Source organism: Marmota flaviventris, chromosome 13 (genome assembly GCF_047511675.1).
Source record: "Marmota flaviventris isolate mMarFla1 chromosome 13, mMarFla1.hap1, whole genome shotgun sequence".
Taxonomy (NCBI): Eukaryota; Metazoa; Chordata; class Mammalia; order Rodentia; family Sciuridae; genus Marmota; species Marmota flaviventris.
The window spans coordinates 3,181,639-3,205,270 of NC_092510.1; the positions used below are offsets into that span (position 1 = coordinate 3,181,639).

The 23,632-nt window shown below is 40.2% G+C and overlaps 2 protein-coding genes across 2 annotated transcripts; one reads left to right on the forward strand and one right to left on the reverse strand.

Moving 5' to 3' along the window:
* Positions 1-5,927: 5,927 nt before the first annotated feature.
* Positions 5,928-6,890, reverse strand: LOC114081390 (vomeronasal type-1 receptor 48-like). Its single transcript, XM_027922916.2, has one exon. It carries the CDS (start codon positions 6,888-6,890, stop codon positions 5,928-5,930), a length of 963 nt encoding a protein of 320 aa, XP_027778717.2.
* A 7,844-nt stretch (positions 6,891-14,734) lies between these two features.
* On the forward strand, positions 14,735-21,562 carry LOC114083339 (vomeronasal type-1 receptor 90-like). The gene is made up of 3 exons (XM_071600720.1): positions 14,735-14,740; positions 18,094-18,237; positions 20,813-21,562. The coding sequence occupies exons 1-3, from the start codon at positions 14,735-14,737 to the stop codon at positions 21,560-21,562; spliced, it is 900 nt and encodes a 299-aa protein (XP_071456821.1).
* Positions 21,563-23,632: the final 2,070 nt, after the last annotated feature.

Below are 23,632 nucleotides of genomic sequence, written 5' to 3' on the forward strand. Positions count from 1 at the left end.
CCTTCCTCTACCATTGTCTTAACTGAAGGCTTTGGACTAAGCAAACAAGATACAAAATCCACAATGGCAATGTGCCAACTGACAGAGTCCCTGGGCTTTTCTTTTCTATTCTTTTAAAATCTTCACCATGATGGTTCCATTGTGACATATTTAACAACTCCTCCTTAAAAAGCCATGGGCTACATTTTTGTATTGTATCAATGTATGCCCTGACTGCTCTTGATTTTACTGGGATGCCTCCTTACTCTAACAATTTAATTAACACTCTTTCAGTTTGTTTTTTACTAATTTCTGATCCTATATTTCTACTATAATACAACCCAACAAGATGACGCCAAACAAAACTAAAACAGAATGAAACAAAAGTGGAACAACAAAAAATCATTATAATAGCCTTTCAATCCTCCTGAAATGTCCATCCGTCCTTTTTCCATATCTGTTCCTCAGATGCAAATAGTTTTTCCTCAGATGTGAGTGGTTTTTCTTCCGTCTTACACATCTCCAGGGACAGGCAACTTAAAACAAAAGTGAAACAAAACAAAGGAAGAATCTTAAAATGGCTACCCATCCTCTCACCCTGCCCTCAGGGGTGAGCAGTTTACCTTATCACTTACCCACAGTCGTTCCCCATACAGGCCACCAAATGCTGCAGTATGGCTGAGCACAATTCAGGAGCCACTTATCAAGCAGAAATGAACTTTATTTTTAGAACACACATGCCGCACCACACGAGCTCTTCAGGAATTCCCTCAGAGCCCATCTGCCACCTCCGGCTTCCCACGAGCCTCTCAATGCCCCTACTCCTCCTGCTCTTGAGGCTGATTGGCTGGGTCGTGTGGGCAGAGCCATAAAAAGTCCCCCAAAGAGCAACTCTGTGGTCTGAAAGGGCGGGGAAACAGCCCAATGACCATCACTGCAGAGGAGCCAATCAGCTAGCAGCTGGAAGTTTGCTTGGGCCACAGTGAGCCAATCATCAGCTGGCAGCTGGAAGTTTGCTGGCAGCTGGAAGTTTTCTGGGGCCCCTTTGGCTGTGGCTCTCAACAGGTTTGGTACATGGTCAGGATTTACTCTATTTGCTTGTAATTTGTTACATTAATTTTGGACAAGAAATGCTTCATGAGAAAATCCTAGCCTATGTTTTGCAGTAATGCAGGGTTACTCTGTGTAAGCTGAGGTTTTGATATGGAACCCAACTTCCTTCTAAGGTCTTTGAAACTTGGAAAAAATTACACAGAGTACAAAGTCACTTATATCCATAGTATTTCTATTTGAGTTATTATATGTTCAAAAGATAAACGAATGGCAATGGCACTTTGCATTTAAACTGCCTAAAAGCAGGAGGTTGTCTTAAAAGCAGAGCACCCCCTCCAAAATCAGCACATCAGGGGCCCTAGAGCACAGGGAAAGCACATTGCTTCCCGAGACCCTGGGGCCCAGAAGACCACGAGACCATATCTTTTTTTTAAAAAAAAAATTAAATTTGTTTTAATTAGTTACACATGACAGTAGGATGCATTTATGCACTTTGATATATCCTACATAGATGGAATACATTTTTTCTCATTTTTTCTGAGTGTACATGTTGCAGAATAGTATTGGCCATGCAATCAAATATATGCATTCAGTAATAATGTCGGTTTCATTCTACTATCTTTCTACCCCCACATCCCCTCCGTATTTTAAAAGTGTAAACAAAAACAAATATAAACTTTTTTTTCCTCCAAATGTTATACATGAAGACCAAATCATTTTTCAAGAATAGAGTTGAAAATGACATTTTCCAGATACGGAAACCTGGATGTATTCATCCACAGGGCATACACAAATAGAATACGTCGAGGATCCAGATAAATAAAAACAGAAATTGTCCAGGACTCAGAAAAATGAGAAATGATGGGAACCTGGACTTGCAGATCAAAAGAAAGAATCAAATGCATGATAAATGACCAGGAGAACCCAAGACACTATGTTTGGTCTGGGTGGTAAAGAATGGCAGCAGATATGTGTCCATCCATTCCTTCTGCTCAGATCCCATTCTTTATTGGACTTTTCTTTCAAAACACAAGTACAATGGTGATATTTATCTGAATTTCTTGAGGGCCATAACAGGCTTCCAACTAGGCACAGGGCACCTTCCACAGTCATGGTGACCTTTCCTTTCGCATCATTGCCCTCCTGACTGCTGTGACAGGACACCTCGTAGTGGCTCTGATTGGCATTTCCTTGAGAATTGATGGATGTTGAGCATCTTTTCTTTGTTAGTTGGCCACATACGTGTTTTTGCTTGGGTGAGATATCTATTCATTTTTTTTTTTTGCTGTTTTTAATGAGGTTATTATTTTTTTACTAAGTTTTGAGGTTTTAATAAAAGTTAATTTTCTTTGTGTGTGGTGCTGGGGACTGAACCCTGAGCCTTGTGCTTACAAGGCTGACACTCTACCAACTGAGCTCCATTCCCAGCCCCAAACATTGAAAATCAACCTCTTTCCTGATATATGATCTGAAAATGTAGTCTTCATCTGTATGTTGTCTGTTGACAGCTGATTGTTCACCTTTCTGTACAGAAGATTTTTGGTTTCATGTCATCATATTGCTGACTTTGTTGCCTGTACTTTGTGTGTGATATCACAGAAATCATTTCCTAATCCAATGTCATGAAGATTTCCAACTGTTTTCTTTTGGCACAGATTCAGGTCTCACATCTAGGTCTTCAATCCATCTCGACTTGATCCTTGTGTGTGCCGTAGGAAATGGGTCCATCATTTTTCTTTTGCATACAAATATCTGTTGACAAGACTATTCATACTACATTGGCTATATTTGGTAGTGCTTTTAAAGATGTCTTCATGACATTGTATGAGGACGTTTATCAAGACACCCCATTCTGTTCCACTAGTTTATAGGTTTACTATTATGCCACTACCATAATTTTTTTCTTTCTTCCTTTTTATTTCTTTTGTACACATGTGTGGTTTTCAAGTGTTGGTGGTGAACCCCAGGACCTGTGCATACACACTAGGCAAGTGCTACAATTCCAAGATCCATCCTTAGCCCTAACACACTGTTTTAATTACCATAGCTTCATGATATATTTAAAAATTGGGTGTGATTCCATCAGTTTGTTGGTTTATCAGGGTTGATCTACCTATTCAGGGTCTTGTAGGGTTGCATGTGGATTTTAGCTACCTCATTTCCTATTTCTGTAAAATATCCTCTTGAGATTTGGAAAAGGGATTGCATCTGATCTGTACATCACTCTGAGAGTAAGGACATTTTGATATTGATTCTTCGCATCATGAATATGATGCATGTTTCCTCTGATTCATTGATTGCTTTGTTTTCTTGCAATCATTATAGTTTTCTGGGTACAAGTGTTTTCTTTCCCTGGTAAAGTTTATGCCTCGGTATTTTGCTCTTTATAATGGTTTATTGTGGGGATTGTTGTCTAAATTTTTTTCCACATATTTTGTGGCAATAGTAAGGAAACAAAACAGAATTCTTGGGATGTTGCCTTTGTGTTCTGCTGAATGCCTGTCAGAATCCTGAAAGGAATTCTGTGTGATCTTTAGTGTTTATACATATGTGAACATGTCACTCATGAGTCAATGTCTCTCCTTCCTTGGAATTTGTATGCTATTTGGTGTCCCTATAATTGATCCGCATGTACTGAGCCACCTGTGTCCCATGGATAAACCCCAGGCCTTCACCATGGATGATGCTTTCAACGTGTTGAATTTGGAGGAGATCAAGATGGTTTGGTGCTAATTGTTCAATGTGTAGCCCTCCATCATGAAGTCCCATGTCTCTGGGCTCCTTTTTGGAGGGGTGGGGTGTCTTGTGCTACTGGTTCACTCTACTCCATCAACAGTTACTTTGTTCCAGTTTCCAACCTCAGTTTTCCGAGGTTGTGTGTGTCTAGGGTTCTCTTTTTCAATCTGGTTGTGAATGGAATCGTGTTGCTTCACGTCTCTGCAACATCCTCCTGATGCACCCCCAAGTTCTTGTAGGTGGTACTTTGATCCTTGTTTTTCTCAAGAAAATTTCTGATTCCACTTGTGAGTTCTCCGTATGTGACTGGTTAAACGGTGTTGTTTCATTTCCACGTAGTTGGGACTGACAGTTTTCAGTCTTTAATTTCATCTTCACTCTATGGTGCTCATTGATATACTTGATAGGATATCAGTGTCCTTAAGATCGAGGAGGCTTGTTTGTGACCTGATGTGTGTCCTCTTGTGAGCACTGCTCTGAGCACATCAGAGTAGTGGATTCTGCCCTTGGTGGGATGTTCTGCATGTCTCTTGTGTCCTTTTGGCCTGGTTTACAGCTATACATTGATGTGCGGTCTTAAGATTGTGTTGCTGTTATTGTGATCTCAGCCACCCAATATCAATTGATTGAGGAGTTTCATTGATTCAGACTTAACACCTATTCATGATAACTTAAACAGCCACTTTGTTCTGTCCTCTAATATTTTGGTCCCCTTTTCTCCTCTTATCTATGTTCCTTTTCCGATTTTTAAAATGTTTAGTCTCATATTCTTTGCTTCCTTTACTACTTACATTTTTTATAAAGACATTTGATTTGAGAGTATTTTATATTTGGCTAATTTTTCTAATTAAAGAGAATATATGACAAGTGCATAATTTTCACAGCACTGCTGTCATGATTGGTAAACTTCCCCGTGTGACTTACTGTCTAAACCTGGTGTTTTGACAGCATGTACCTTTCACACAGGAAAGGAGCTACCCACTGCAATGCTTAACGTCTTTGGAAGGCTGAGCAGCACAGAGTGGTGCCTAACAGCATCCACATGGAGAACACCTCTCCTGGGAGAGGCTGAGATCACAAGTGAGCTTCTCAAAATCAATCTTCACATCAATGGGACAAATCAGCTCTGATGTTTCAAAGCTCACCAAATGACACTGTGGCACGTTTAGAGTCTTATCGCTTACTTTATAGTTTCATAAAGAATGTTTTCCACAACTGAGTTGATACTTAAAAACACTTTTATGAGGATAAAATATATATAACATAAACATTCTGACCATTTTTCAGCATTCAGTCAAGTGGCCTGGAATCTGTTCACATTATTGCACAACAGTCAACACCACCAACGACAGCACTCACTTCCTACCTGAATATAGGTTCTCCATGTACCAAGGGACAGCACCCCACTGCCCCCTGTCTTGGTCTCTGGGACACCCTTGTGTTCCTGCTCTGTCACTCTGCCCACTTCAACTCCCACCTTCTTTATACATTTATACAATGTTTGTTCTTTTATGACTAAACCAGCTTCACTAAGTAGAGTAACTTGAGGACTCAGCTAGGCGGCCCTGTGTTCCAGAATATTCTTCCATTTTAAGAGTTGATGATATTCCAGAATGTGCAGAGGCCATTGTGTATTGGTTACATATTCTTATGGTTGTAGGTGTTGAGTTGTTTCTATGTTTGAATATTTAAAGCATGGTTTTAGGAGCAGTGATGTGGAGATGACTGTTTGACTCCCTGCATGTAGAACATGTGTGTGTCTGTGTGTGTATGAGTGTGTACTGTGTGTGTGCTGGATCATGTGATATTTCTTTGTAGAATATGTTTACAAAGGTAGTTTAGAAAAATACAGATAATGAAGACAATGCAATATTTGAGAAGCATTGGAACTGTTCTGTATCTAAAAAGAGTTCGGAATAACCCAGGTTATGACAAGTGACATCCAACTCACAGGCCCCTATTGGATCCAGTGAGAAACATGAAATCCCTGTAATATCTTGTAGAAGCACATGGTTTGGCTTTCTTTGATGTAATCGTCATCCGCACGTGTCCAAGTGGATGGTTTAACAGAGGGAGTGAAACTTTGCATTGCATATAAATCAAAGACTCTACACACTCCGTCATGATAAATCACTCCAGATTCAGCACAATTTCTCACCTTAACAGAACTTATCCACCACTCCTACTGAAATGTTTACTGTCTTCTCCCACATGTATCTGAAAATAACAATTATACGTTTTTCAGTACAAATAAACACCAAAGGGCTGAACGAAGCATAGCTATGGGTCACAAGGATCTGGATACAGTAAAATATTGGATCATCCCTCAGTGTGATTCTTGCATAGGAGACAATGTTGTCCAAGATGGACATGACCACGAAGCAACTCATAAGCAGCAGGATTTTCTGGGTGGCCCTCAGTTCTGGGGATGACACTGGAGAGAGGCTGGTGCTGTGGAGACACGGGGACTGCCTCTTGTGCCTGCACAGGAGAGCCACCATGTATCTACTGGAGAGGGTCATTATTCCTAGAAAGAAGACTTCCCTGAAGGTCAGCAGGATGGAGAAGCTGTGACGGAGAAAGAAGGTCATGGGAATGAAGGAGCAGGATTCTGTGACGTACATAAAGTTGTCTGAGGTCCAATTGGGGGTAGCAGCAATGGAGATGAACAGGTGGCTACTGAAGGATGAGTAGATGACCCACAGAAAGAGAAGGAAACACAGGTTATGATGTGAGGATTTATGTTTGAATTTTGCCAAGTAGGAGCTCCTGGGGCTGAGAGTGATGGCTTGGAGGACACTCAGCAGGCAGTTGGCACAGACGGAGAAGCCCCTCATCAACCTGTACAGGTAGATGAGCAATTTACACGTCAGGTCATCCCACCTGCCCCCCTGAGGTACAAAAATGTCAGAAGCTATGAAGCCATTGATGAGCAGAATTACCAGGTGGATTAGGGCCAGGAGACCAATGCGCAGGTCAGTGGGCTTAGGTCTGTGCCCAGTAATGTGCAAGGAGATGTGGACGAGGAGAAGAAGGGCATTGGCCATGACCCCAACACCAGTCACGGTGTACACGGTGTTTCTTATGTGAATATTACTGTACAGTCTGTTGGCTTTGTTCATCTTGCAAGGGAAAGAAAAATATTTTGACCACAGTAACACAAAAAAAGTCTTTTTTTTTTTTTTTTTTTTGCAAATCTGACCTCCTTCATCAATCTCAAATGAACACCACTACCATGAAGAAAAAAAAGAAGGTTCCTCGACCTGTATTTTTATTCCACATGAAAACTCAGTTCTGGTGCTGGGCACAGTGGTGTCTGCCTGAAATCCCAGTGACCCAAGTCGTTGAGGCAGGAGGATCACAAGCGTGAAGCGAGTCTGGGCATCAAGTGAGACCCTGTTTCAAAATACAGAGTCAAAAGGACCAGGTGGAACTTTGTGCTGATGCACTTACCCACCAAGCAGCCTCCAGTAAAAAACTAAAAAAAAAAAAAAACTATGTTCTATTCACTCCCTGGAGAACACATGTCCACGCACCGCCTTATCTCAGTAGCTTCCAATCTCCCTGTGACATCCACAGCGGCATACATATTGATACTTCAGTTTTCTTGTACATTAAAAAAATGCGGCATTTATACACAATGGAGTATTACTCTGCATTAAAAAATGACAAAGTCATAGAATTTGCAGGGAAATGGATGGCATTAGAGCAGATTATGCTAAGTGAAGCTAGCCAATCCCTAAAAAAACAAATGCCAAATGTCTTCTTTGATATAAGGAGAGTAACTAAGAACAGAGTAGGGACGAAGAGCATGAGAAGAAGATTAACATTAAACAGGGATGAGAGGTGGGAGGGAAAGGGAGAGAGAAGGGAAATTCCATGGAAATGGAAGGAGAACCTCAGGGTTATACAAAATTACATACAAGAGTAAGTGAGGGGAAAGGGAAAAAAAAACAAGGGGGAGAAATGAATTACAGTAGATGGGGTAGAGAGAGAAGAGGGGAGGGGAGGGGAGGGAAGGGGGGATAGTAGAGTTTAGGAAAGGCAGCAGAATACAACAGACACTAGTATGTCAATATGTAAATCAGTGGATGTGTAACCAATGTGATTCTGCAATCTGTATACAGGGTAAAAATGGGAGTTCATAACCCACTTGAATCAAAATGTGAAATATGATATGTCAAGAACTATGTAAAGTTTTGAACAACCAACAATAAAATTTTAAAAAATAAATAAATAAATATTTTACCATAGTAAAAAAAAAAAGAAAATTTCCTTAAATTTAATATTTGTTTATGTGATCTTTCAGTAAAAAAAAAAAAAAAAAGTAAAATGGACATTGTTGTGGAAAAAAAAATCAGCTAGGTATCGTGGTACACTCATGTAATCCCAGTGGCTCAGGAGGCTGAGATGGGACAATGGCAAGTTCAATGCTGATGTCACCAAGTTAGCAAGGACCTCAGCAACTTCCTGAGAACCTGTCTCAAAATGAAAAATAAGAAGAGCTGGTGATTTTTTTTTTTTTTAAATCACTGCTCAAAAGAAGTGCCATCTATCTTAGAATATATTTCCTTCCTATTTCCTCATGTCTGAGGTTGTCTGGGGCAAGACAGGAGCTTACTTGATTTGCCTTTTCCTGATCTTGTCTGTCACGTGCATAATAGGAGGTCTACAAATTGGGCCAAATTTCAGGGGGGTTGATTGCAAGAAACTGGAAGTGAGACCCGCCCAAACATGAGTGTCCACAGACTAGACCTGCACGGAGTTACTTCATATCTGCACCATGTTAATTCTGGCTTATTTCTCACCAGAACAAATGTTTGTAATATATAAAAAAGAAAATATTGATGTGTGAACTCTGATGTCAGACTGGTTGAAGTTGTGAGTCACAGGTGCCATTTACCATAACTTCTTCTTAAGCACTCTGGGATGATGAGGTCCAGTCATCTCAGCTGTCCACGTAAAGAGTCCTGTTATGTGAATCCTGCAGAGACTATGTGGGAAAAAGTAAAGTGTGCCTACCAACCTTGAAAGTGTTCGTGGCACATAATGAGCTCTCCAGAAATGTTGGCTTCTAATCTTATTATTATACATTTCTTCATGCACAAGACTTGGGAGAATCAATGCAGTTCTTTTAATAACAGATGAGATGTGTCCCTGCCTAAAAAGAAAGAGAAGAAAGAAATTACCACAGGACATGGGGATGCACACCTGTAATCCCAGCAGGTCAGGTGCCTGAGGCAGGAGGATGTGAGTTCAAGGCCAGCCTCAGCAACTCAGCAAGACCCTGTGTCTAAATAAAATATATAAATAGGGTGGAGATGTGGCTCAGTGGTTAATTGCTCTTGTGTTCAAACTCCAGTAAAAAAAAGAAAAAAAGAAAAACCAACATAGTAGAACATTTGCACAATCCGGTTCTGAGGACTTGAAACTTTATCTGTCTTTGGAATCAATTGAGGTGGCTATACATGTCACATTTTTGTTCATCCTCTAGCCAGAATAACTAGCCTATGTTAGAACATTCTGGAAATATTACCAAGAGCTTAGTCTTTTTTCCTTTTCAAGACTTTACCATCAGAGTAGTAAATAGAACTACATTTAAAACAGACTTGATATTTTAAGGTTTTAATTAAAGGATGCATGTCCAGCCCATTCCTGAAAGATGAGCTCTAAGATCTTATCTCTATTACAAGTTCAAGGTGACATTTTTATGGAATCAAATGCCCAAGACTGAAATTTATGCTGGAAAATTTGTTGAATGATCTGCTGGAACAATATTTCTTGGAGAGTGTGTGCAATGCTTTTAGATTTCATACATGAGTAAGAACATGCAGTGTTTGTCTAAAAGGGAAATTCTCTATACCATTAGGGAAAAAGTCTTTCTTTTCCCAAATGTGGTTATGAGGAAAAATAAAGTTTTATTCTTTCACTTATTCAGTATATTCAGGTTGCTACCATGATAAGCCCAGAAATGACACTAGGAAGATCTTCCACAAGGCACACATGATCACAGGCACAGATGTTATTCCCTTACATCTTTAAACATAAATTTACTTACATCTGTTCTTATAACAACTGTTTCATGTAGGTAAAATATATACTGATGAATCTTTAAAGAATAACTTAACATCTATGTTTAATTATAATCATTTATGTACGACATTTTAAAACAAAAATTTAGAATTTTAGTTCTAAAATTGCATTATCTTATACCGTTTGTGTGAAATGGAAACTTTGCTTTTGTTGGGTTTAATTCATGTTAAAACATGTGCAAGACAAGCACACAGCATTGTAAAACTTTCAGTAACATGTTTAAATCACCTGCAGATCAGAGCATTCAAGGACATGATTTTCAGTCTTTCTTCAAAATATGTAGTTGTGAAACATGAAAGTTTTAGAAAAAGCAGGAATGAGAAGAAGTCAGGAGTTTTCAAAAATATTCAGAAATTCAGACCCCAGTTCATTGTTGCTTCAAAAAGAACAGAAAGTCTTATTTGTCTGAAGGCAAAACTGCAAAATAGCGGCATGAAAAATGAGTCTCCTTTCTCCAGAGCATGAAGGAACGTTAACAAACACTTTTCAAAAGAAAAAAAGTGTAGACCCAGGAGGAATTACGTATTTATGAATCTATCCACCTGTGTGCAAAGAGTTTATTTTTCCTATCAGAAATTGAACCCAGGAGTCCTCAACCACTGATACACAGCCCAAGGCCCCTCCCTCGTTTTTATTTTGAGACAGGGTCTCACTAAGTTTCCCAGGGCCTTGCTAATTTCCTGAGGTTGGCTTTGAATTCACAACACTCCTGCCTCAGCCTCCGGGACACTGGGATTACCGTGCCCATCTTCCATCTAAATTTCAGATCGCATCATACTGTATCAGCAAATCATACATCCAATACAGAATACTGATTCACTTAAATATCATACAATATGTAAGTGACTTTAAAATATAGGTAGCTACATCTGTGTTAATAGCTCATTGACATTAGAATGAGTTCTAGTGAATAATAATTAATCTTTTATAAAAATGAGCTAAAAGAAATTGTCCAGCTTGTCCTCTCCCAGCCATCGCATCTGACACTCACACCTTTCTAGCACAGAAGAGCCCAGAGGCTCAGGACCAGGATGAAACTTTCTGCTTCCCTGCAGGGTAATGAAGGGGCCTCCTAACCTGTGGCTCTTAGCAATGTGATGGTATTCAGTTAACACACTGTTCAAAGCAAACTACATTAGAAAGACTGCACCTTTCATAGAGAGGGACATAAGTCACAGGGGAAGTATGTGGTCCGGGTACAGTGGTGCACACCTGTAATCCCAGCAGTTTGGGAGGCTGAGACTGAAGGATCACAAGTTTGAGTCCAGCCTCAGCAACTTAAAGAGGCCCTAAGCATGTTAGGGAGACCCTGTCTCTAAATAAAATATGAAAAGTTCTGGGGTTGTGGTTCAAGGGGTCAAGCACTCCTGGGTTGCATCCCTGGTACCAAAATAATAATAATACCACCAGCAGCTAAGGAGCACACTTTGATTCACTGTTGCCACATAGTTCAACTTTACCACGGTTCCCATGGCTAAAGTAAGATGGACAAGTGAAATCTGGGAGGGGGACTCATCCTGCTTTAAGTGGGTTAGGATCTCAGGAAAAAAATGGGCGGGAAGTTCTTCTCTGTGGCAGATATCTAGCTGGGAAACTCTGACGAGCACTAGGGAGAAACCGCTTGTGCATCAGGGAGGGCACCACCACCCACAGCCAGGTGCCCTGCTGGGTGCAGAGCCAGTGTGACATATATAAGGACCAAGGAGGTGAAAATCCTGGAGAATACTCGGGTGAATGAGTGGCAGCTATTTCCAGAAAATAAGGCTAAAAATAACCCATTGTTTCTGTAAACTGGAAGGATTTAAGTACAGCTTGGGGTTCACACTTACAGAGAGACCCTAAGAATATTTTAAAGTCTGTATTCAGAATCATTAAAAGAAAAATTAGTCTTCTAACAACAATAGGGAACAGCAAATTAGATTCATTACAGACCCTAAGCTTTCATCAGTGGGAAACCCAAACTTACCTGCAGGAGGATCTGTTCCCCTGATGACATGAGTCAAGTCTGGTTTGCTTTAGGAAGAAGAAAAGAAGATAGATTCACTTTTTTTTCTGGAAGTGCATTTGCATGAAATAGGACATGAAAATACACACCAGGACAGAATGAGTTTAGTATGTGGAGGGAAAGGCACACTCATACACTGCTGGTGGGACTGCAAATTGGTGCAGCCAATCTGGAAAACAGTGTGGAGATTCCATGGAAATCTGGGAATGAACCACCATCTGACCCAGCTATCCTTCTCCTCGGTCTATACCCACAGGACTTAAAAACAGCATATTACAGGGACACAGCCACACCAATGTTTATAGCAGCACAATTCACAATAGCTAAACTGTGGAGCCAACCTAGATGCCCTTCAGTGAATGAATGGATAAAAAAAAATGTGGCATATATAATCAAAGGCCTTTCAGACACTTTCATTATTAGGAAAAGGGCAAAGATAATGTTTAAGTGAATAATGAAAAGAAAGAAGATTAATGAACACAAATATTCTTCTTATCTAGCTATAGATAATAATGTTACCTTGTCATTGGAGAAGGAGAAGGACACCACAATCGGATTCACTGGTCTTTTCCTGGGACAGTGACACAGGACCACTGTTTTCTCACTTGAAATTTGCTCATGGGCAGAGCACACACTATGGAGTGGCACCATTCACTTTTAAATTGTGAGATTAAATGTAGGACAAGAAAGATTGTATGGGAAAATTCAATAGATGCCTGTGGCCATGTGAGGTTGCCCTCATTACCTTCTGGGCTATATAAAATTATTGTTTTTAATTCCTCAGAGTCCAGTAGTCGCAGATCAGTAATATTGTATTTGTTCAGGAAGATGAGAGAAGGAAATCTGAGTATATTTAGTACAAAGCAGACAAGGCGACTTATTACATCCCTGATTATTGGTTTAGGAGTAAATAGCATATCAAACAGGGAAACACATATGTAACATGAGCACTGCTATAGTTGCTAGCAGAAAATTAAATAGAAAACTGAGATAATTGGCACTTCCTATTGAAAACAGCACCCAACTTTCTGTGTCTCAATGAATGATGCAACCTAGGAAGATCTCCTTCCTCACGTTTCACAGAGCACCTTAGTCTTCTTAAATATAGGGGTGAGAGCTATATTTTCTTCCTATTGAAAATAGCACCTAACTTTTTGTGTCTAAATGGATGATGCAACCTAGGAAGATCTCCTTCCTCACATTTCACAGAGCACCTTAGTCTTTTTAAATATAGGGGTGTCTTAAGCTACCAAAGACCTCATTCCTAGACACAATTTGCCCCTTGCCACCTCCTCTTAAAAGCTTCAGGTACTCACTCACTATCTCTGTTGAATGGAGAGGCACTTACCTGGATGGATGCAGAGCACTTGGTACACCTGAGCAAAACCTGCATGGTTATAAGGAAAGGGTGATTTGAGCTCATCTCTCTGCAGCCTGCAATTTTAGTGTCTCTACTAAGGTGACAAGATCCCACTGGGGAGCACAGAACTATGGAGTCCCCAGTGGAACATTTCACTTGTCCCCTTGATTTGATTCTATTCGGGATAACAACCATCTGGGGAGAGGTGCTCAAAATTTCCTATGAGTTCCCTTGGCAAAAAAAAAAAAAAAGTGCATCCCAATCTTGTAGACAACTCCAAGTTCTCTTACTTTAATTCAAAGTTCAAATAAACCTGTACCCGTTTCACATGTTGTGATACCTGGATTCTGGGGGTGAGAGGTCCCTAGATCCTCCTGAGGCTCTGTAGATCCTCTCCCTGTGACGTCTGACAGATGCCCTCTTCCCCATTCCATTTTCACGTGAACCACCTGGTTTCCTAACATTCCTACTCATATACTCCATAATTTGCATACAGAAAATTGCAGGATTCATACTGCATCACATAAAAGTACTCTTGAAACAATACAGAAAAACCAGAGGCAGATCTGGAGGCTTGGGTTGAGGGAGTAGCAGGCAGGTGGCACCTACTTGCAGGAGAGGCAGAGTCTGCGCTGGATTCCACTCTGTTGGGAATCTGAGTGATCATCCTTCAGCTTTATCCTCATCAATGGAGACAGGAAAAAGGCTCACTCTTCCTCTGGAAGGAACAATCAAAATGTTTGTTTGTTTATTATTTAATTTATTTTTTTAAGTTTGACATGATATCATTTTTATTTTATTTATTTATTTTTATGGGGTGCTGAGGAACAAACCCAGGGCCTTGTACATGCTAGGTGAGCGCTGTGCCGTTGAGCCACAATGCCAGCCCAGTTTCTTATGTAATTTATACAAAATTATATAAAAATATTTGAGACCTGGAAAAAAATGGAAGTCCATGACCTACAAACCTAAAATAAACACAAAAATTTTGAGTATATCTTGCGATGTTCCAGGTATTGGAATTAGATAATAATGCTCTAAAAAGACCTGTAATCAATGTAATAATAGTTCATCCTGGTACAATAGATGAAAAGATTAGTTATGTCCTGAGAAAAATGGAAAATTAAAGGTATCAAATGAAAATGCAAAGAACTAAAAATATAGTATCTACAATGTGCAATTTCACATTTAGCTGGGCACAGTGGCACACACCCATCATCCCAGCAGCTGAGGAGGCTGAGGCAGAAGGATTGTGAGTTCAAAGCCAGCCTCAGCAACAGCGAGGCCCTAAGCAATTCAGCGAGACCTGTCTCTAAATAAAATGCAAAACAGGACTGGGGACAGGGCTCAGTGGTCAAGTGCCACTGAGTCCAATCCCTGTTACAAAAAAATCACATTTACTGTACTGGATAGATTGGAAACTGTAGAATAAAGCTTCTGGGAACTGAAAAACAGGTTACTATGTATCCATAGTCAGAGTGAGAAATCCAAATTAAAGTTTTAGGACCATGGATGTAGGTTGGTGGTAAAGTCTGGGCTTAGCATGACCAGGCCCTAGGTTCAATCCCCAGCATCTAAAAATGTACATAAAAATATTTAGAAAATGAAGTGATCTGAAGTATATTATATGTAAGCATTCTAACCTATGGATATTTAGAAAGCTGAAATGAGGGCTGGGGTTGTGGCTCAGAGCTAGAGCACTCGCCTAGCATGTTCAAGGCCCTGGGTTCAATCCTCAACACCTCATAAAAATAAATAAAATAAAGGTATGGCGTTCAACTACAATTAAAAAATAAATATTTATTATTATTTTTTATTTATATATGACAGCAGAATTCACTACAATTCATAATAAACATATAGAGCACAATTTTTCATATCTCTGGTTGTATACAATGTATATTCACACCAAATTTTGTCTTCATACATGTACTTTGGATAATGGTGTTGATCACATTCCACCATCCTTGCTAACCCCCTGCCCCTCCTTTCCCTCCTACCCCTCTGCCCTATCTAGAGTTCATCTATTCCTCCCATGCTCCCCCTCCCTACCACACTGTAAGTCAGCCTCCTTATATCAGAGAAAACATTCAGCATTTGTTTTTTGGGGATTGGCTAATTTCACTTAGCATTATCTTCTCCAACACCATCCATTTACCTGCAAATGCTATGATTTTTTTCCCTTTTATTGCTGAGTAATATTCCATGGTGTATATATGCCACATTTTTTATCCATTCATTCACTGAAGGGCATCTAGGTTGGTTCCACAGCTTAGCTATTGTAAATTGTGCTGCTATAAACATTGATGTGGCTGTGTCCCTGTAGTATGCTGTTTTTAAGTCCTTTGGGTATAGTCCGAGGAGAGGGATAGCTGGGTCAAATAGTGGTTTCATTTCCAGATTTCCAAGGAATCTCCATACTGCTTTCCATGTTGGCTGTACCAATTTGCAGTCCCACCAGCAGTATATGAGTGTACCTTTTCCCCCACATCCTCACCAACACTTGTTGTTTGTCTTCATAGGAGCTACCATTCTGAATGGAGTGAGATGATATGTTAGAGTGGTTTTCATTTGCATTTCTCAGATTGCTAGAGATGATGAGCATTTTTTTATATATTTGTTGATTGATTGTATGTCCTCTTCTGAGAACTATCTGTTCAGGTCCTTGGCCCATTTATTGATTAGGATATTTGTTTTTTGGTGCTTAGCTTTTTGAGTTCTTTATAAACCCTAGAGATTAATGCTCTATCTGATGCGTGAGGGGTAAAAATTTGCTCCTAAGATGTAGGGTTTCTATTCACCTCACAGATTGTTTCTTTTGCTGAGAAAAAAAAAAACTTTTAGTTTGAATCCATCCCATTTATTAATTCTTGGTTTTAATTCTTGTGCTATAGGAGTCTTATTAAGGAAGTTGGAGCCTCATCCCACATGATGGAGATTAGGGACTTTTTCTTTTATTAGAAGCAGGGTCTCTGGTTTTATTCCCAGGTCCTTGATCCATTAAAATAAACCTGAAATGAAAAAAAAAGTGGGGAGGGGGGATTTTGGTTGCAGGTTGTTCATTCCAGCTGTTAGTTGGTTGGTTTTCTGTTGTTTTGTTTTTGGCATTAGTATGGAACCCAGGGGCACTTAACCTCTGAGCCCCAGCCCAAGCCCTTTTCATTTTTATTTAGAGACAATGCCTCACTGAGTTGCCTAGGGCCTAACTAAGTTGATGAGGCTGACTTCCGACTTTTCATCCTCCTGGGTCAGTCTCCCAAGCTGCTGGAATAACAGTTATGCACCATCCAACCTGAATTCATTCAGGTATTTAATATAAAAGTGTTATTTAGGAATACTTTTATATTTACATAAAATTTACCAAAACAGCAGAGGAATTTCCTAAATATCCTCCCCCTGGGAAGGAGAAATCCATCCTCCATTTTACAAATTTAGCATTACTGTGTGCATTGGATTGCTAGAGCTATCAGATCAGAATACCACAGACTGAGTGCTCAAAAGGTCGGAAATCCAAGATGAATGTGTCCTTAGATTTGCTTCCTCCTGTGACCTCTCTTCTTGACTTGCAGATGGTCCCCTGGGGTTGTGTCCCTTTCTGGTCTCCCCTCTGAGCATTGTCTGTATCCAAATCTCTTCTTATAGGGACGTGAGTCACACCATTTTAGGACAAAGCCATGTGAACTTGTGTGAACGAACCATAACTATATTGGTAAAGTTTCTGCCTTCCAATGTTACCACAGTATCAAGGTCTGAGAGTTAGGACTTGAATGTAGGAAGTTTGAGAGTACATGAGCCAGACTGTGACACTGGGTGCCAAACCAAGAACTGACATCAAACACTACCCCTAACAAATAAGAGTTATTTTTTGAATTTCACAATTTTTTTGTGAGTCATTTATTCATATGCACAAAGGAAAATAAAGTCCCAATCATTCTACTGTCTTCTATATTCAGATTGCCCCTCATGGAAGATCTTTCCATCTCCTAAGGTCTTCTTCAATTTTATTCTTTAGGGTTCTGTATTTATAGAAGCCTTTTATCTCTTTTGTTAGATTGATTCCCAGTTTCCTGAGGAATCTCCACACTGCTTTCCAGATTTGCACCAGTTTGCAGTTCCACGGCCATGGATGAGTGTAACTTTTCCCCCACATCCTCATCGACACTTATTGTTACTTGTATTCTTCATGATTGCCATTCTGACTGGCATGAGATGAAATCTCAGTATAGTTTTAGATTGCATTTCTCTAATTGCTAGAAAAAACAACAACAAAAAAACTCAAGAAATGTTGAACACTTTTTACTATATTTGTTGACCATTGGTATTTATTTTACATCCTGCTACTGTGCTAAATTCATTTATAAGTTCTAGAAGTTTTCTAGTGCAGATTTTTGGTTTTTCTAAATATAGAATCATGTCATCAGCAAATAAGTATGGCTTGAGTCATACTTTTTATCTTCATGTCCCTTTAATTTCTTTCTTCTGTCTACTTGCCCTGGCTAGAGTTTCAAGATGATGTTGAATAAGAAGTGGTGACACAGGGCATCCTTGTCTTGTACCAGAATTTCAAGAGAATATGCTTTCAATCTTTCCATTTAGGATGATGTTGGCATTGGGTTTAGCATATATAGTTTTTACAATATATGTTCCTTATATCGCTGGTTCTTCTAGAATTTTGAACATGAATGCTTGCTGTACTTTATCAAAGTTTTTTCTGCATCTATTGAGATAATACAATTCTTGTCTCTAAGTCTATTGATGTGATATATTACACTTATTGATTTCCATTATGTTGAACCAAACTTGCATCCTTTAGATGAACCCCTCTTGATCGTAGTCCACTAGATTTTTTAAATGTTTTTGTATGCAGTTTGCCAGAATTTTATTACGAATTTTTGCTTCTAAGTTCATCAAGGATATTGGTCTGTTTGAGAAGGGCATCCTGGACCATTCTGATGAGGGACAGGCCCTGTGTCTGCACCCCGATTTCCTAGACTATGTGGTCCTGGCAGATGTGAGTGGGGTGAGGCATAGCTGGAAGGGGACAGGCTCAAAGGAATTTTTTAAACTTGATTTTATGAAATGTCCACATTTTCTGAATGTTTTCTAACAAAACTGATAAATTAGCACAGAAATAGCAACATTGCATTCTTTATAAAACATCTACCTGTGAACCATGGAGGGCATTGTGGCTCTCACTGATACACACGAGTGCGACCTGCACAGTGTGCAGATGGCCAGCTGCTTCTCTGCCTGCTGTGTCCTGGGGCTGCAGGGAGCTAATACCTGTGGGGGGCCTGTGACAGCATCTGACTCTGCCACTTCCTGTCAACAGCATTGAGGGGACAGGAGATAGGGTTTCCAGCTCTAACTAGGAAGTTTCTCCTGTAGAAAAAAAGTTTTCCACTGGCTTTCAGGTAAAACTCCTCTGAAAACACAGTTCCCTTCCCTCCTCAATCTGTCCCTCCCTCCCACGAAGGTGCGGGAAGGGCTGCATCCTCTGGGCCATGCTGAAACCCAGTCCTGAGCCCTCTGTCCACAGAGGACTCCGATACGCTATTCCTCCTGGTTTTCTGATACTGTACATTTTATTTTCTTAAACCATATTTAAAAAAATTATATTTCATAACATGATAGGAGGGAATACTAGTTATTTCATTTTCTGTGAGTTTTAAAAGGCATCTTCAAATGTTGTACATCCAGTTTATGTTGCTTTAAGGGACTTTAGGGATCAAAATTTATATTTCTTCAAATACACATCCAGAAATAGTCATTTCTATGATTAGCTACACAGAAGTGAGAGAAATCATGTAGCGCTATGCCTACTAATAACCATCTGTGACTTTTAAAATATGGAGACTCCTAGACCACTATATTGGCATTTTTCTTTTGTTCTATTGAGCACACCAAGGGAGCAAATCTTATTTTGCTGAAGATATGAATGGAGAAATATATATATATATATATATATATATATATATATATATATATATATATATATATATACACTTTTTAAATAATTTAATCATTTGGAAGAGCTGTAATTTCCCTAATATGACCACTTAATTTTAATTTTAGACAATGGTACTTCCTCAGAGATTTCAAAGCAATTATTTAACTAGTCATGAAAGACTTAAGTTGTCTGGACTCTTTGACATTTTTGCTCACCCTTAAACTGATTTTTATCAAACTATAATTTTCTAGGTAGCTGTGAAAATAACTTATACTCTTGCCCTCTTCTTTTTCAGATGATAAAATGTGGCAAGATGTTACGAGTCTCAGTGTAAACATTAAAACTGAAATACAGTGAGTAACTTTTCTCTGTAGGAAAATATTTCATAGGGATGTCATTACCAAATTGTCTGGTATAAGTTTTCCTCTCCCTTCTCTGGAGAATTATCATTCCTAACTAAGATATGAAACTTGTTATCTATGGAAACTTCTCTCTCAGCATGAGGTTGGATTCCCACCTCCTAATTAAAACACTGAAAATTATGACCTCCAATCCTACTGATATCGTGCAGGATGTAGTGGCACAAACCTGTAATCCCAGCATTTGGGGAGGCCAAACAGGAGGATTATTCATTAGAGGCAAGCCTCAGCAACATAGCAAAGCCCTAAGAAACTTATTGAGACCCTGTCTCAAAGTAACAAAGTAAAAAGGCCTGTAATGTGGCTCAGTGGATAAGCACCCTTGGGTGCAATCTCCGGTACAAAAAGATAGTATTTAAATTGTGATTATTTTTCATCCTTTTTCCATGTGCCAAATAATGGACAGAAAAGAAAATTTAGAATATAATCCGGCTAATCACTGATGGTTCTGCTCACTTACATGTGTTTTTTCTGGTGTAATTAAATATATGTAAAATATTTTAAGTGGTTAAGCAACCTTGGGTTCAATCTCTGGTATATATATATATATATATATATATATATATATATATATATATATATATATATATGCAAGAAGTTGGATTGCAGAGCCAACATTTTGATATCTGGTCTGTAAGCTGGTGATGAACAACCCAGACACTAGAGCTGTACAAGACTGTCCCCTTGACACACTTTCCTTGAGAGTTCTCTGTGGACGTCCCTGCAATCTGTCGCACTGGAGTCCCCTTCAAATGCCATGTACTCAGCTTTTGTTCAGGTGGCTGCACGTGCCCAGGCAGATCCATGGTGGCCCTGGCCATTAAAGCATAAAGACCCAAAGGAGATGCTGTGCCTGAGTGCTGAGAGGTTTGGAGAGGGGGTGTCAGGAGGATCCCCATGTCTTGAAGTGGGCAATCTTTGGGGTCGACATGTTGAAGTTGGTGATGGTGGTGAGGAGGAGTTGACCTTCCTTTTATTCTAAGGCGTTGACCATCTGCTTCTTCTCCCAGGAAAATAAAGATGACCGAAAGCAGCACACTTTACATTTTTCTTGCTGTAAGAAATGCCTTTTCTCTCCAAATTGTCATCGGGATCACAGCCAACATCTTCCTGTTCCTCTTCCACATCCTCGCATTCCTTCTCCAGCACAGGACCAGGCCCACGGATGTGGCCATCAGTTACCTGGGCTTGATTCATCTGCTGATACTCAAAATTAGGGCACACCTGGACCCAGGCATTTTGGGGTTCAGGACTTTTGGAATGACTTCACATGTAAAGCCATCATCTACCTGTACAGGCTGATGAGGAGCCTGTCTGTCACCACCACCTGGCTGCTGAGTGTCCTGCAGGCCACCACCCTCAGCCCCAGAAGCTCCTTTCTGACCAAGTTCAAGCATATGTCCCCACAGTGCAGTGCGTGGACCTTGGTCACTCTCTGGGTGTTCAACGTGTTGTTCAATGTCCGCATCTTGGTCTCCATGGGAGGGCCCTCCAATGACACAGCAGCTTTCCGGTTTGTCTCTGAGTCCTGCACTGTCGCCCCCCACAGGTCACTACTTCAGGATCTTGTTCTCCCTAGTAGGAATACTCTGAGACATCTTCCCATGGGGCTCATGGACCTCTCCAGTGGGTACATGGTGGCTCTCCTGTGCAGGCATAAGAGGCAGTGCCAGCACCTCCACAGCACCAGCCTGTTGCCAAGAGTCTCCCTGGAACTGAGGGCCACCAGGACCATCCTGCTGCTCATGGGACTCTATGTGCTCATGTACTTTGTGGACTGTGTGTTCTCCTCCTCTTTGGGACAGATGCACAGAGAGGATCCCACTCGCCTGGGAGTCCAGATGCTGGTGGGCAATGGCTATGCTAGCCTCAGTGCCTTTTTGCTGATCTGTGCTGAAAAACGAATCATCAATTTCTTCCAATCCACACTGGGGAAGGAGAGGAAATGTTTACACAGTGCCAGATAACCCCTCCTTTTCTCAACTCCCACTTTACTTCTAAATTTCCACAAATGTTTTTGGGAGGCTGAGGCAGGAGGATTGCAAGTTGGAGGCAAGCCTCAGCAACTTAGCAAGGCCCAAAGCAACTCAGTGAGACCCTGTCTCTAAATAAAATAGAAAAAGGGCTGGGGATGTGGCTCCCCATGGTAAAGTGGCCCTGGGTTCAATGGCTGGTATGTAAATTTTTAAAAAAGACTAATCCCCGATTTAATATGCATGACCTTACTATGCATCACCAAAGCAGATATCATTCACTGTCCATGGTATACAAAGTGTGCTCACTCTTGGCTGAAAAAATTCATGTTGGAAGAAATATTTTGCTTCATCATAGCAGGAGAAAAAAATATGCATAAGTACAACTCTGTGTGCCTGAATATAATTTGTGTTTTGATTCTTTCTTTCATTACAGCAACAAATATCAATTAAGATCATCAATTCCCTCATTAGTAACTCCCCAATTTTTTCAAAACACAACTGTCCCTTTTTCCTCCACATATTTGTTTTCATTCACATTTTCATATATTATTTTTTTCAATATAAATTTATTTGCCTCTGAAAAACAAGCCCATAGTGAGCATAGGTAATCAAGAGTCAGAGTACAGGAGAGAGTCAGGTAGAAAACAGATCTCATTTACATCCCAGTTCTTTTTCTGTGGGCCTTGCAACCTCGAACTAGTGGCCTCTTTCAGCCTCATTGGAAGGCTTCAGAGATTAGCCTGATGCCTGCATGAGGAAAATATGCAAATATATGAAGCATGCCATGAGAAAAAATTAGAGTAACAGCTAACTTCTGTGTGCACACACATTACGTGTATATATTAACTCTTAGTAGCCATAGTGAGGCTCTGAAGGTATTAGTATTACTGTCCCCTCTTTACAGTGAAGGAAACAAAGACCCAGATAAATGAAGTCAGTGAATTGCAGAGGAAAAAGGTGGAGAAAATCAGGATTTGATTGACAGTCAGGCAGCAGGTCCTGGGCATCAGCACTTAGCCAATGGTATTTCTGACAGAAGAGTGACGTCATGTTAAAGTGGCAAACGGGTATCACAGCAATTGCCACAGACAACTGTGAACTGGAATGCCAACCCCCCATCCTACATCGATCTAGCCCAAAAATGCAGCTGGATGACAGATGGCCATGTGTTTGGACCTATAGTGACACAGCCTTAACCAAAGAAGTCAGGATGCTGGATTGAACCCCAAAAGGTCAACCCCTGGAGGAGACCCAAGCCATCACCTTCCTTCTGGGGTAGCATGTGGAGATTGTAGCTGCACTTCTGGGGGTGATGTGGGGACTCCCAAGGACATGGGTCCCAGAGGCAGGAGGAGACTGCTATTTCTCCTGACTCCTGAAAAGTTTACTTTAACCAAAGGAAGAAGGCATTGGGTGGATTTCTTTTTGTCTTCCTCAATATTAGCTACAAATTCTGTAGAGTAGATGATATTCACATATTGTTTTTTTTTTTTTTTTTTTTTTTTTTTTTTTTTTTTTGAGGTGGAATCTTACTGTGTTATAGAGGAGCTGGTCTTGAACTCCTGAGCTCAAGTGATCCTCCTACCTCAGCCTCCTGAGTAGCTGGAACCACAGCTCTGCAGTGCTGTGTCCAGCTCAAAGATTCAGATTAGCGCTGAGGCTTACAATGTTGTCTGTCTTATTTTAGTTGATTTTTTTAAAAATGAATGACAGCAGAATGCATTACAATTCTTATTACACATATACAGCACAATTTCTCATATCTCTGGTTGTGTATAAAGTATGTTGACACCAATTTGTGTCTTCATACATGGACTTTGGATTAGCAAGGATGGTGGAATGTGCTGTCTGTCTTTTGAGCAGTTTATTCTAATATCAGTTCAACAGACTGTGACACCATCAGGATGTGGCCGAAACTGTCACTATCTATGAAGAAAGAAAGTGTGAGTGTCTGAATCTGGATCTTGTGTGACCTGGTCAGTATTTACCCTAGGCACAAGTTAAGATCATTAAAGAAAAAACAGCCAAAACTGTCTTCCACATAGTGTTGGAAATCCTGGG